At 47.8% G+C, this 14,137-nt stretch overlaps 1 protein-coding gene across 6 annotated transcripts in view; it reads left to right on the top strand.

Moving 5' to 3' along the window:
- Positions 1-14,035, top strand: part of LOC126646050 (protein PHTF1-like) — a 29,102-nt gene extending 15,067 nt beyond the window's left edge. The window contains exons 1-18 of one of the 6 annotated variants that reach the window (XM_050327070.1): positions 2,867-2,986; positions 3,051-3,107; positions 3,186-3,255; positions 3,856-4,014; positions 4,495-4,654; positions 5,633-5,755; positions 6,431-6,590; positions 7,616-7,789; positions 7,871-7,948; positions 8,812-9,021; positions 9,343-9,471; positions 9,880-10,152; positions 10,696-10,827; positions 10,953-11,039; positions 11,597-11,752; positions 12,127-12,222; positions 12,458-12,583; positions 12,912-14,035. In XM_050327070.1, the coding sequence (XP_050183027.1) occupies positions 2,948-2,986; positions 3,051-3,107; positions 3,186-3,255; positions 3,856-4,014; positions 4,495-4,654; positions 5,633-5,755; positions 6,431-6,590; positions 7,616-7,789; positions 7,871-7,948; positions 8,812-9,021; positions 9,343-9,471; positions 9,880-10,152; positions 10,696-10,827; positions 10,953-11,039; positions 11,597-11,752; positions 12,127-12,222; positions 12,458-12,583; positions 12,912-12,932 (2,250 nt within the window). In that variant the 5' untranslated portion in view covers positions 2,867-2,947 and the 3' untranslated portion in view covers positions 12,933-14,035. Of the gene's footprint in view, positions 1-2,866; positions 3,331-3,855; positions 4,015-4,494; positions 4,655-5,632; positions 5,756-6,430; positions 6,591-7,615; positions 7,790-7,870; positions 7,949-8,811; positions 9,022-9,342; positions 9,472-9,879; positions 10,153-10,695; positions 10,828-10,952; positions 11,040-11,596; positions 11,753-12,126; positions 12,223-12,457; positions 12,584-12,911 lie in introns of those variants that run through there. The other 5 variants (XM_050327069.1, XM_050327068.1, XM_050327067.1 and 2 more) reach the window with 5 other exon arrangements.
- Positions 14,036-14,137: the final 102 nt, after the last annotated feature.

Raw genomic sequence — 14,137 nt, 5'->3', positions numbered from 1 at the left:
GGTAGTGACTCGTTTAGTAATCTGTGTAAATAAGGTGTTAGAATGGAAAGCTTTTATGATGAGAAGTAAATGTGATTCATGCAGGGGTGTAATTTAATCTTAGCAGAAATTCTAGATGACTCAGCGCGGTTCCGAGACGAGCCGTCACTTCTCTGGTGGGTTTTTTTCCACTTTTTATGTTGAGAGGAATTTCATAGCTTTAAGGGTTGTGCAAAGTAAAATTCCTCACAGGCAATAGTGGTTTCAGTTCATCCTTCACATTCAGAGGTCGTGTTTCCTGAGGGTTGTTCTTTCCTTTTGACCGAGTCCGCGAGTCTTCCAAGTGCCCGTTCCACCCTTCCCGTGCTGCTCCTCGGCCCTGGCAGTGCAGCCACATCCTGAGGTGGCCCTTCCCTGACAGCCAGCACTGATCACTCAGGAACTGACAAACCTGCAGAGACCACCCTGAGTCTGCAAGCTTAACTTCAAAGGCAGAATAAACAGATTGAGCCCCCATTGACCCACTTGTCTCTTTTATTGGGGGAATTGAAGCAGAGTGAAGAAGGGAGTCCATTTGGAAACCCGCTGTAAATCCTAGTTGCACGTTTTCAAAGGAATGAGTTAAGACCAGAGTGGCTCATGTTACTTTCCAAACTGTAGCTTTAGTGAAATCTGTGAGAACAACCTGAAATACCTGGAAAATGCTCTGACTTCCTCTTGGGATGGAGGGACTTGACCAGTGGCATCCTGCTCTCTGTGCTCTGCTCAGTTACTAACCTAAAGCCTGATGTCAGATTAAAATGCACATTTAAAAAGGTATCTTTGGGCCATCTGAATGTTGCTGATGCATGTTTGGAAGATTCAGGGAGAGAGAGGGACTGTCTGAGAACCTCTTATTAATCCATGATCACCTCTGTTGTGCTTTAACCAGACTGACAGACTTTCCACCTCACCTCTGGATGTACAGTACAACAGGGAGTGCTTGGGAAGCTGATCACTGTCCAGCCATTGCACTGAAAACAGCAGAGCAGAGTCACAACAAGGCCCTGATGGCACTGGTGCAAATGCTTTCCAGAACAAGAGCTGTAGAACACTGATTTTAGTGAGCTGCAGCTGTTTAGAGATGAAGAAACGAGTTCAGTACTGTCTGAGCAGAACAAATCTCTGGGTAGGGCCAGGTAAATATTTCTGAATATCTCATGGTAAATAGCTGCTGTTTGAATTTCTCTCAGATTTCTTGAAGGGGTCTCCTTAGTGAGATAATCAAGGGTTGTTCTAAGACAGGCTGAGAAAGTTGGGGCTGCTCAGCCTGGAGAAGAGAAGGAGTGTGGAGACCTCACAGCACCTTCCAGGATCTGAAGGGACCTACAGGGAAAACAAAGAGGGACTTTTCACCAGGAACTGGAGTGACAGGACAAGGGAGAACGGGGACAAACTGAAAGGGGAAGTTCAGGTTAGTTATCAGGAAAAAGACTTCCCTGTGAGGGTGGTGAGACACTGGCACAGGTTGCCCAGGGAGGTTGGGGATGCCCCAACCCTGGAAGTGTCCAAGGCCAGCTTGGAGCAACCTGGGCTAGTGGGAGGTGGAACAAGATGAACTTTGAGGTCCCTTCCAAACCCTTTCGATTCTCTGGTTCTCAGTGGAACCCAGATAGATAACCCAGACAGATACAGTTCCTAAATATGAATGTGCTGGTCTGTTACTGTAAATCCTGGATTTTCATTTATGAGGGTCTGCTCTGTGATATGTGTCAGGTGATGGGTAGAAAATGCTCCTGTTTTATGTTGGAGACAGCTGGCACTGCCCCAGTGCTCTGTCCATGGAGGGATCAGCTCTGAGACACAGAACTGAGCTTGGGTCCTCATTTATTTAAAAGTGCTAGGGCCTAAAACGTTCTAGGGTTAAAGGCAGTGCTAGAAAGGGAGTGCAAGTGCAATTTAAAGCTGAAATGCCAGCTGGCTTTGGTTTCCTCTCTCCTCTAACCAAGCTCCAAGTCATTTTGTGCAGACACCTGACGTGTTCCCTTCGAGGAAGGGGGGGACACCCCCGGGGTGTTCCAGGGGATTTATAAGGAACGTTTCTCCCAGATGTAGATCCAGACAAAGGGCTCTGCTGTGCTCTGCCAGGTTGCACTTCAGTCCCCCTGGATGAGGCAAAGTGTCAGAGCTTTCCCCAGGCCCTTCCTCGGTCTGAATCCAGAGAAACTCTGGAGCTACAGTTCCCAGGAGTGCTGAGCCTTGGCAGCTCTGCGGGGGCGGGAGAGGAGGGGAAGGAGTGTTTGTTCTCCCCCCGAGCCTGTTCTGGACCTTCTTGTGCTGCCCAGGGCTGTGACCCACGCTCTGAGCAGCATCCAGGGCGCTCCGAGCATTCACACAACCCCCCTTTCCCCCCTCCCCCCCAATTTCTCTGTACAACATGTAAAGATACTCCTGTATTGCTGTTTGGTGACTTCATTGGATTTGATTGGCAGCTACGATTTTATTATATATTTTTTTTTCCTGTGGTTTTAATTTATCCGAGGTCTCTGCCTGCAGAGGACGTGTACAATTGCCTGGACGACTGTTTGCTTTGTGCGGCCTTAGTTGTATTTATTGCCCTGGGCTCGGCCCCCCCGCGCCGTCGGTAGCTGACTGTATCCACCCGCTGTCAAACTTGTTAAGCTATTTCTTTGTAAAATAGTCCCGGCGGAATGCATAGAAAAAAAAAAATTTTTTTTCCTGTAAAGTATTTTTTTAATAAACAAAAAAAGTCTTGATTTTTTTTGTCCTTTAAAAACCCGCCTGGGCCGATTCTTTCCTCTGTGGGTTGGGGAGGGGGATCGGCGCTCGGCTGGCGCTGCCTGGGCGGGTGTGTGGGATGGGGGGGCGGCAGGCGGAGCGAGTCGAGCGCCGGGTGGTTTCCAGGGTAACGGGGCCGGGGTCGGGAGCGGGGCCGGTATCGCGACAGGGCCGGTCCCGCCGCCCCCCCATGGCCTGTCGCGATGCCATTTCGTGGTACCAGAAGAAGGTGAGTGCGGCGCGGCGCGGGCGGGCGCGGGCCCGGCCGTGCTCTCAGCCTCCTCTCCCCGCAGATCGGGGCCTACGACCAGCAGATATGGGAGAAGGCCGTGGAGCAGACCCAGATGAAGGTACCGGCGGCGGGGGCCGGGGAGCGGGGCAGGCCCGGGCCCCTCGCCGCTGACCCGGCCGCGTGTCCCGCCCCGCAGGGCTTCAAGAACAAACCCAAGAAGAAGGGGCACATCCAGCCCGACCTCATCGACGTGGATCTGATCAGCGGTGAGCGGGGCCGGGTGTGGGGACGCGGCTCTGCGGCACCGAGGGGACGGCTGGAGCTGTGCCGGGGGGAGATAGGTGGGATATCAGGACCGGGCTCTTCTCCCAGAGGGTGGTCGGGCACTGGACAGGCTCCCCGGGGCGGTGGGCACAGCACCAAGGAGCGTTTGGACAACGCTCTGAGGGACAGGGTGGGATTTTGGGGGGTGTGTGCGGGGCCAGGAGCTGGGCTGGTTGATCCCTGTGGGTCACTCCCAGCTCGGGACATTCCATGGTCCTGTAAAGGCATCACAGCTTCGGGCAGGGCAGGGGAAGCAGAACCTGCCTGTGAGCCCTGGGGCAAAAGGGGTGTGGAAATCCCGAGAGCAGAGGCAGGAGGAGTGCAGGGGGGGTTCAGCAGAAGTGGGTGGTGGTGGTGGGAGCGGGTTTGGGTGGGCAGGGAAGTGCCCTGAGGTCAGACAAGAGGCTGCTTCAGCTGTGCCTGCTGGGGCTCTGGAGCTCGGGCAGGTGCCTGAAATGAGGCTGCCCAAAGGCGAACTCATCAGCGAGGGGACTCTTGTGATTCACAGTTAATGATGGCTTGTTTTTCCCTTTAATTCCAAGGCTCTACCTTCGCCAAAGCCAAGCCTGAAATTCCCTGGACGTCGCTAACACGGAAGGGCATTGTGAGAGTTGTGTTTTTCCCCTTGTTCAGCCAGTGGTGGATACAGGTCACTTCCCAGAGGATCTTCACGTGGCTCCTGGTGCTCTATGTTATGCAAGGTGAGGGGGGGAGCAGGCCGTGCCATAATCCTTGTTCTGCAAGGAACGTGATGCCAAAAAACGTGTGGAACAGGGACGTGGGGTAGGGGTGGACCTGGCAGTGCTGTGGGAATGGTTGGGCTCTGATCTCCAAGGGCTTTTCCAACCTCAGTGATTTTGTAGTCTGTAAGTTAAAGCATAGGGATCTATATCTGGAACCTACTTAATGTGCGTTTCAAGGTGTGTGGCACCAGCGTTTGCAGAAATTAAGTAATAACTATAAAACAAAGCAGGGTAAAAGTAAATAGTTAAGGCAGAAGAACTGGGTCGTGCTGGGCCATGGTTTGCTCTAATCCAAGATGCTCATCTTTGCCTGCATTTAGGGACCCTAAAATCCCTTTCTGCCTCAGCTGACAGGGCTTTGCCGGAGTAGAATCCCAGGCTGGTTTGGGTTGGGGGGGCCACCTCAAAGCTCCTCTCACCGCGTCCCCTCCTCCGCAGTGGTGGCGGTGCTGCTGTACCTGCTGGTGCCCGCCGGCAGTGCCAGCGAGGTGCTGTGCCCGCTGTGCCTGATGCTGCTGCTGGGGACGGTTCACTGCCAGATCGTGTCCACGCAGCTCAACAGACCCGCGGGCAGCAACGGGCTGAGCCGGCGCCGCAGGTGAGGGGCAGCAGGAGCGGGTGGGGGGAGTTTCTCCCCCTCGAGGTCGCTGCTACAAAGGTTTTCTCCTTGTTTTTTTTTGCCCGTTCCGCCTTTCCCGGTGGTGTCGTGGGGGGTGTGTGCAGAGCTTCTGCTCATCCGAATAGAACGTGTGTTAAATGATAAAATTCAGTGAAATAAATTAATGATACAGTGGTTAGAGAAGTATTAATAAAAGTGTGTAAAATTAAATTGAAATTAAATTAAAATTATAAAGATGTTAGAAAATTATTGTAAAATTAAGTAAATTATTATAATTTACAAGTAATGTGTAAATTGCAATATATCAATATTAAGTATAAATTGTAAATATTATAATTATATTAATTATTATATGAAGTATAGCTATATAAGATATAATACAATATATTAATAATTAATACAGTATTGTATATATTATACAATATAGTATATAATATATTAATATATAATAAGCTATATAGCATATAATATATTAATATATTAATATATAATAAAGCTATGTAGTATTACATTATTATATATTATATATTATATATTATATAATATTTTATATTATATTATATATAAATAATATAAATATATATTATAATATATTATAATATATATAAAATATATATTATAAAGCTATATAGTATTACAGTATTATATAATATTAATAATTATAACTATAATAGATTGTAAATAGATATTATAAATTTAGAAATTATTACTGTAAGTAATCAAGTACAAATTATTAGAAGTTATTAAGTAGAAATTATTATAAAATTAAAGTAACATTGAAGTAATAATTAAATTATAAAATTTCTTTAATCCAAATAATGCTTGTTTGTTTCGTGGCTCTGCATGACTTAAGAAAAAAAGCATCTAAAAAGCTGTTCAAATCTCATTCAGATCTTTTAAGAAACACCCAAAAGTCATTTAATATACAAATTTAATTGTCCTTTCCTTAAAACGCAGGAAATTACGCAAATCTGTGGGCGTGGATGGGAACAGTTGGTCTTCTGACAAAAGCAGCAAGGAAGAGCAGTCTGGCTCTGCCTCAGTCCTTACCAATTTATCCAGCCTGCTTTTCCAGAGGAGGTACGAGATCCCTGCTGGGTTGGTGGGGTTTGTGGTGACACTGGGGACAATTTGATACCTGACAGATGAAAACACAAAGTGTGTTGTCACTGGCTGCTCCTCAGCCTGCCAGCTGGCTCAGTTCTGAATTAGAGCTTTCCTCTCACTGCAGGAGGCTGGCTCCTCAGGAATATTTAGCATGTCCTTATTGGATCATGGAAAATTAGATCATGTAAACCCAAGCATTAGATGAGATGCAGAACGTGGTGGAGCTTATTTTTATTTATCAGAGAAGTGACCTTATTTGATTGTGTGCTGAAATGATATTGCTGTTTTACCTCATTTCCAGAAGTAATTGTGTCTTCTGGTTTAAGTTGCTTGGACAGTTGTCTCACTTTACCACCTTCCTTTTCTAAAAATAACTCAAGGAAGAGGAGAGATTGTATGGGATAATATTCCATTGTTTCCTTCTTTTTTCCTAAGTGAGTGTCTTGGTGAGTTTTCAGCTGGCAGGTCCTTTCTTTTCATGAGGACTTTTTGTCTTCTGAATTGCTCTTATTTATTTTTGCCAAAGACAGTGCTTTATCCCTCAGGTATCTTGTTTGATGCTGCACCTGTGTGGCAAGTGAAAGATGTTTTTACTCTAAAGCAGTTTTTCTCTGACATAAAAGTGTTTTATTGTGTTTTCTCTCGTAGGAACAGAAGAGTGAAGTTGGTAGCTGAGAAAGGGACCGAGACAGAGAGTGGTGTGAGTGTTGTGAGTGATGGCATTAAACCCAGACAGGCCAGATCTGAGCACAGGCTGCTGCACTCCAAAGAGAAAAGTAAACTCTCTGACGGGGAGAAGAGCCAGCAGGTACTGCCAGAGGAAATCCCTCTGGAGTCACAGTCTCAGTGTATTCTCTGTGTGCCCAGAAGTGTGTTGGTACTTAACTCTATGGTTTGATCTAACACAAGATGCTCCCTCCTCCTGCTGATCTTTAAGGGACCTAAAACCCATTTCTGCCTCTCATTCAACAGCTGACATGGTGCTGGTGCTTTGCTGTCAGCATTTTTTCATGGAATCCCAGATAGAATCCCAGACTGGTTTAGTGTTGGAAGGCACCTTAAAGCTCATCTCCTTCCACCCCCTGCCCTGGGCAGGGACCCCTTCCACTAGCCCAGGTTGCTTGACCAAGTCCATCACTCACAGACAGTCATGGAAATGTCTGTGTTCATTTAATTGTTGAGAATTCTGATCCAAAGATGTTCAGTTAAGGGAAAGTGCTGATAACGATTAAAAGTAAACAAATGGGCAATTTTCAAAAGCAGTTCTGTAAAATAATTGGCCTTGCAAACAGTTCCCCACAACATCCTTGCAGAGGGGAGGCAGGAAAGACGGAAAGAGCCCTTGGGGAGAGAGAAGGAGCTAAAGGATCATGACCTCTGTTGAAATCTCTGAAACACAGAGATCTGGGAAGTCACTTTTGAGGCTCCTCTGGGTTGGTGGTGTGTTAGCTCCCACATAAGGAACTTTGAATAGGATCTATGTGGAATTCTGTCATACTGTGCCATCCCAGCTCCTCTCTGGGAAGGCATTTGAAGAGGGGCAGAGCCCTGTGTAGAGGACACAGCCCAGAATTCCAGGTCTCTGAGCCACCAGCAGCCTTAAGCCCAGGAAAACACATGTAAGACACAGCCAAGAGCTGCTGTTGCCTCCTCCTCTTCCTGCCCTTGCCCCAAATCCACTTCCATCCACCCCGAATTCCCTCTCATATATTTGGGGCAAAACAAGGGGCGGAGAGGGGACAAGTTAAAATCTCTGATGATGCCGAGTGTGTGTTCTGTGGGGATTTGAGCCTTTGGTGTGACTCAGGCTGGCTTTGGCTGTGCCTTTTGCAGGATGAGGTCACCAACAGGGACGGCATTTCGGACGAGCTGTCGAGCGAGGAGGACGCCGAGGCCGTGGCACAAAGGGTGCTGTTACGCCGGAGCATGGAAGGGGCCTCCAGTGACAACAGCTACGAGGAGAAGAAAAAGAGGCCTCTGCCTTCTCTGAACCAGGCTGTCTCACAGGTACCCACGTGGAATTTGTGCCATTTCCCACGCTTTTGTTTTGCTATGGACAACGAGCTGGTTTTCCTTTGGTTTCGGCAGGTCAAGCAAGCCCTGAAAGGTGCCAGAGACTCCGACAGCGTGGTGGAATCGGAACTGGAATCCACGTTATATATTCAGGTATGGTCATAAAGTCAAGAGAGGGAGCTTTCCCGGGCCTGGCCAATGCAGGGACATCCTTCCTGTCACAGAATCATGGAATGGGTTGGGTTGGAAGGGACCTTAAAGCTCATCTCCTCCCACCCCCTCCTCCATCAGAACAGACCATTATTAAATGTTTGTGCTTCTGAATTTTCAGGTACAGGTTGTGACTTCCCTCCCTCCCTGTTCATTGGCAGCTTTGTAAACCTTGTTCAGAACTGTGCTGCTCTGTTAAACAAACCCCAGTCCAAGCTGCCTCTATTTGCTCCTGTTGGAATTGCTGCAATTGCTCTTGTTGTGGTTGGGAGGCAGTGCTGTGCTGTAGCTTTTGAGCTAGTAAATTTTGATTTTAAAATCATAGGATATTCTGAATTGAAAGAGACCCACAAGGATCACTGAGTCCATTTTCTATAATGAAGAAATAAGTAAATTCTGTGATATATACCCAGTCACTTCATTACTTTGTTTTTGCCTCTGCCACTTCCCCCACTTGAAAATAAAATAGAAATATGTGAATATCAGATTATAAATACGAAAATCTATAAATTAATATAAAATATAAATGAAATCTAATAACAGATTATGGAACAGGCAGAAAAGTTTTACATTTGAAGGAATAAGCCAGCTTTTATTTTGTGAGGTTGCGAATAAAGGTGGGGAACTGAAGGGGTCTGATGTAGAAATGCTTTTTCCCAAAACTACCCCTGAATAACACTGTCTTAAACTACTTCCATCGGGTGGGTGAAGCTGGGAATTCTCATTCCCCGGGGGAAAGCTGATCCACTGATTACTGGCAGGGAGGAGGAGGAGGTTTTATGTGTAAATTGTGCTGCTCTCCCAAGGACTCGAGGCCCTGCCTTGGGGTGGGGTCCCGGAGCTGCAGCGTGAGCCGGCGGGACTCGGAGAGCACCCGGCAGGACTCGGAGACCGAGGACATGCTGTGGGATGATCTCCTGCACGGCCCCGAGTGCCGCTCCTCCTGCACCAGCGACAGCGACGACGCGGCCCTCAGGGACCCCCGCAGGGACCTCAAGGAGGACGTTTTCCAGCAGGTTGGTTCAGTTGGATCCAGAGAATACTTTCCCCTTTCCCTCTCTGGTGCTTGGGAGTGCTCTCGGTGTAAGGTGAGCAACCCAAAAGCTGGGTGAGACCATTTTGTCAGTCAGAATCACATGGAAGTCTGGAGTGATCTAAACAGTATCATGATTAACTCCCTCCTCCCCACTGGTGTTATCTGCACCACTGCTCATCCCAAGCAAAAAATTCACCCGAATTTGGAATCCTCCCTCAGTCTAATTCAGGAAAAAGCATTATTTACTAGCAGGACAGAAGGAGAAGAACCCACCTTTTGCATTGCTCTCTCTCTTTTATAGAACCATTTGTTCTGGCTGCAGAACACCAGCCCAGCATCTGCCAAAGTGAGTGCTCTGATCTGGGAAGGGAACGACTGCAAGAAGGTGGACATGTCCGTGCTGGAGATCAGTGGGATTATCATGAGCAGGGTAAGGGGGCGTGGGTGGCACTGCAACCTCTCCCCCACTCTTTAGAAATCAAACCAAAGCCCCTGGAAATGGTTACACATGCAAATAACAGGTGCAGTACAAAACTGGGCCCTCCCCAGCTGCAAAGACAGTTGTTCCTAAAGTCTGCCTAACCCCCAGTTTATGAGGTCTGTTGAAGACTAATCAGCTGATGATTGCTGGTTTTCTCTGCAGTGTGCTGAGGGTGGGGGTTGATTATTTATTGGCTGGTTGTTGGTGGTTTTGGACTGAGATGGGTGGGATTATTTTAGGCTCTGTCCTGGGAAGGGAAGGGGAACTGACTGCTTGGCTGAGTTGCTGCTGCCAACAACAGGCCTTTTCCTTGAGGAAAACCCAGGTAATCATCCCATTTTTGTTCCTGCTTGCCAGGTGAATGCCTACCAGCAAGGAGTGGGGTATCAAATGCTGGGAAACATCATCACCATCGGGTTGGCGTTCCTGCCGTTCCTCTACAGACTCTTCCGCATGGATAACCTGGAGCAGCTCTGCTCCATTTCCCTCAAGGAGCTCCTGTACATCTTCTGTGGAGCCCCTGCCAGCGCCCCTGTCATTGTCCTGTCTGCCATCAACTTCCTGGAAAGGCTGTGCTTGACTTGGATGTTTTTCTTCATGATGTGTGTTGCTGAGAGAACCTACAAACAGGTGGGTTTGAAGGTCCTGGGGCAGGGACCAAACCCCCCCTGCTCCTGCAAAGACAAGCAGGTCTCAGCCAGCTGAGGGGTCAGAGCTGGTGTGGGGACCAAGGTCAGGGAGTCTGGGAATGCTCCTATTGATCAGTCACAGATGACACCTGTCAGGGTGTAATCTGACCCCTGCATCCCCCTCTTACCTGTCCCCAAAGTCTCACCCTGTCCCCTCTCTGTGCCCAGAGAAGCTGTGGCTGCCCCATCCCTGCAAGTGTCCAAGGCCAGGTTGGACAGGGCTTGGAGCAACCTGGGCTAGTGGAAGGTGTCCCTGCCCATGGCAGGGGGGTCTAGGTGAGCTTTAAGGTCCCTTCCAACCCAAATCAGTCTGGAATTCTATAAAAACAGCTGCTGTCACTTCCCAGAGAGGTCGAGAAACCAGGTCTCATATGGGGCTTCCCCAGTCACCCTTTCTGCCAGGTGCCCCTAACAATCCCAAGCAGTCTGATGTGTTTTAAGACTGATTTATGTCTCTGTGTGTCTGTTTTGTTTTTAACTGCAGAGGTTTTTGTTTGCCAAGCTTTTCAGCCACATCACATCTGCTCGGAAAGCCAGGAAATACGAAATTCCTCACTTCAGGCTCAAGAAGGTGGAGAACATCAAGATCTGGTTATCCCTTCGCTCCTACCTGAAGGTGAGTTCTGATGCAGGGTTTGGTTATTACAGAGGGTGTAACAGTTACAGCTGTCTGTGCTGAGTTTTGGCTTCACAGCTCCACCTCCTGCCCTCAGCCCTGACCCCATGTCCTTGTTCCCACAGAGACGAGGCCCCCAGAGGTCTGTGGATGTTGTCGTGTCCTCAGTCTTTTTACTGGCTCTTTCAATTGCTTTTATATGCTGTGCTCAGGTGAGGTTTTAACCTTTCTGGTTTTTACAAGAGGGGAAAACTCCCCAAGTGCTGGAGGCTTTTTTTTCGCCAACGTACAAAGAGCTTGACCTGGAGCTGTTTGACCCCAGAGTAATGTAGGGAATGCTGCATTTTTTAAAAGCTTTGTAATGTTTAGTTGGAAACAGAGATTCATTCTCTGTTTGCATGGGAAAATCTGGAGTTTTGTAATCATTAGGAAAACTACAGGACATGGGCATTGGGCACAAAGGAGAGAAGTGGGACAAGGAAAGGCACCTTATTCCCTGTTATTTGGTCAGAGGGAGGGCAGAGGAAGAACAAGTTTCCTTTTCTGATCTGAGCAGACAGAAAAAAATCAATTCCAAGCTAAAGCCAGGTTAGAAACAAGACCTTTTACTGTGACCTCATTACAGGAATGATTTACACTTCATGGAGGAACTGCCAGAGCACTGAGGGCTGGGCAGAGGAGGAGCGAGGGCAATGCTTGTGCACTTCTCCCAAGAACAGGCAACTTGTTACTGACATTGCTGCTTTTTTTTTTTTTTTCCCCAATACAGGTTCTTAAGGGCCACAAAACCTTCCTGAGTGCAGCTTACAACTGGGAGTTCCTGATGTGGGAGGCAGCACTTCTTCTGTTTTTACTACGTCTGGCATCCCTGGGCTCTGAAACCAACAAGAAATACAGTAACATTTCCATCTTGCTCACTGAGCAGGTGACTCCATTTAGCTTGTTCTCCCTTTGCCTTTGTTTGGATAGAATTACTGTATTTGAAACCAGCTTAAACACTAGAATCAAACATGAAAATTTAGAAATCCACCCTTGTGCTGGCCAGAAGGCAGCAAAGCTCTGGGCAGCAGGGGAGGGGAGAGCTGGTGATGCTGGGACAGGCTCAGATTCTGAAGTTCTAGATGGTTTTTGTCTCTGGGTGAGCCAAAACCACTGGAAAAAGAATGATGTTCTCAGTGCTAAATTCAGTTCTTCAGGAGTGACAGCAGACTGCAAAAATGGCTCTAATTTCCCTTGGTAATGACTCACTGGGGGGCTGGTGCTGGAATGTCAACACCTGGTCTGTGGTGTCTGTCACAGATAAACTTGTACCTGAAGATGGAGAAGAAGCCAAACAAGAAGGAGCAGCTGTCTCTGGTAAACAATGTCCTGAAACTGTCCACAAAGCTGCTGAAGGTGAGATACTCTGAACAGCTCAGGTTTATGGAAGTGGTGCCTAAAGGCAGTGCCATGTGGCTCTTGCTTAGGTAGGAGTTGGCTCTCCCTCACAAAGGGAGTTTTTCTGTGCTCCTACAGCTGTGACATGAGATGGAACAATACAAGAGCACTGTGGTTCATTAGTGCTGTGAACAGACTGTGGATTCTTTGGTGAATGGATTAATGGACTCTTTTCCTTGTCCTTCCACTGCAGGAACTGGATAGTCCCTTCAGGCTGTATGGACTGACCATGAACCCCCTGATCTACAACATCACACGGGTTGTCATCCTCTCTGCTGTCTCAGGAGTTATCAGTGACCTTCTAGGGTTCAATATCAGAGTAAGTGTCACTGTACAAACCAACAGCAACAGCTCTGGGGGCACCCAGAGAAGCTTTGCACTGGTAATTTAGAGTGTGCTGGGTGAGTCCCCACCTCCCTGAGCCCGTTCTGGAGGGAAGGACAGGCCTGACTCCACTTTCAGTTGTGTTCAGGTCAAGTTTTAGAATCCAGGGTTCCTTCCCTTTATCCCAGTCCTCCTGTGGCTCATCCTGCTGGAGCTCACTGAGCAGAGCAGGATGGGGAAGGGAGACAAGAGTCTCACCTGTGGATGCAGAACATTCAGCCCTAAGGCTGCCAGACCCAAACTCACTCTCTGTCTCTTTGCAGTTATGGAAAATTAAACCATGAACCGACAGAACCTCAGCCCTGGGCATCTCCACCAGAGAGAAGAGAACCTCAGGTGTGGGCAGAAAGCAGAAAACTGATGGCAGTCTGTAATTACAGCTTTCAAACAGATTCTCAGTGTATGTATCAGAAGTTTTCTTTCTGCTTTACCGTTCTACACCACCCAGAACCAACTGGTCTCATCAGTGAGCTCATCCCATGGCATGCACACAGAAAAACTGCATTAATGGGGCCAAATCCTGACAGCTGGCACTGACACCAGCAGGAACTGGTGTGGGACATCAAACCCTGAAGCCATAGAGGAGCTGCAGCTGGAGGGACACCGATGGCTGTGACTGGTGCCACGTTTCTGCAAAACCTGACTCCTGGGATGTGACAAGGAGGGAGTCAGCCCTCCCATCCCAGTCAGCCTTCCTGGAGCTACACTGGAATATTTCAGCTGGATCATCCTCAGCTGCACTGGTCTGGCTGTGCTGAGGAGAGTCTCAAATCCTCAAAAGCTCCACGTGCTTGAGGCTTTGCCTCTGTCCTGAACCACTGCAGGATGGGAATTCCACCTCGGGATGGGAACTCCACCCCTCCCTGCTGCCACTCCAGCAATACCAGAGTCCTGCTGTTGGCTCAGGCCGGGTCTGCTGCGAAGAAATGATGAGTATTTTTGTGAAAACATTAATTACAGGAGAAAAACCTCTCAACAAATACCACAAGGAAAGTGTTTATGAGCCGTAGAACATTTTTTTGCCAGGTCTGTTCCCTGGAACACTCAGCTCCATCCTGTCCTGCCTGAGAACAGCTTTGGCAAAGACCTCCTCAGGTTAATGTTTAGAAAGGGCAGAGGAGAGAAAGAAAACCTTTTAAAGCTTCTGTTACATTTCCCTTTACTGGCTCTATCAGCTTCTATTTATTAGTAATGAAAAGAGCAAAAACTGAGGAACTTTTCAGAGCTTCATTCTTTCACAGGAGGGTAAGATGGCAGAAGGATTTTTGGTAGTAAATTGTTTACAGCTATTTTCTGTACAAGGAAAAGTTGTGAGATGTAAAAGGAGATGACAGTTTTATATAGCAAAATGTACAAATAAACCTACAGGAGAAGTATTTCATCATTACCCACTGTTTCTTACAGGACTTGATGATTTTTGTACCACCTTTGTCGAGCATTTGCTATTTGAACAGGGGGAGGGGTCAAGGAAACTTCCAATAATAAACTG

This window comes from Myiozetetes cayanensis, unplaced genomic scaffold (assembly GCF_022539395.1).
Source record: "Myiozetetes cayanensis isolate MyiCay16 unplaced genomic scaffold, myiCay2020 scf32, whole genome shotgun sequence".
In the NCBI taxonomy this organism is placed as follows: Eukaryota; Metazoa; Chordata; class Aves; order Passeriformes; family Tyrannidae; genus Myiozetetes; species Myiozetetes cayanensis.
This window is presented reverse-complemented; position numbering and strand designations above follow the sequence as displayed.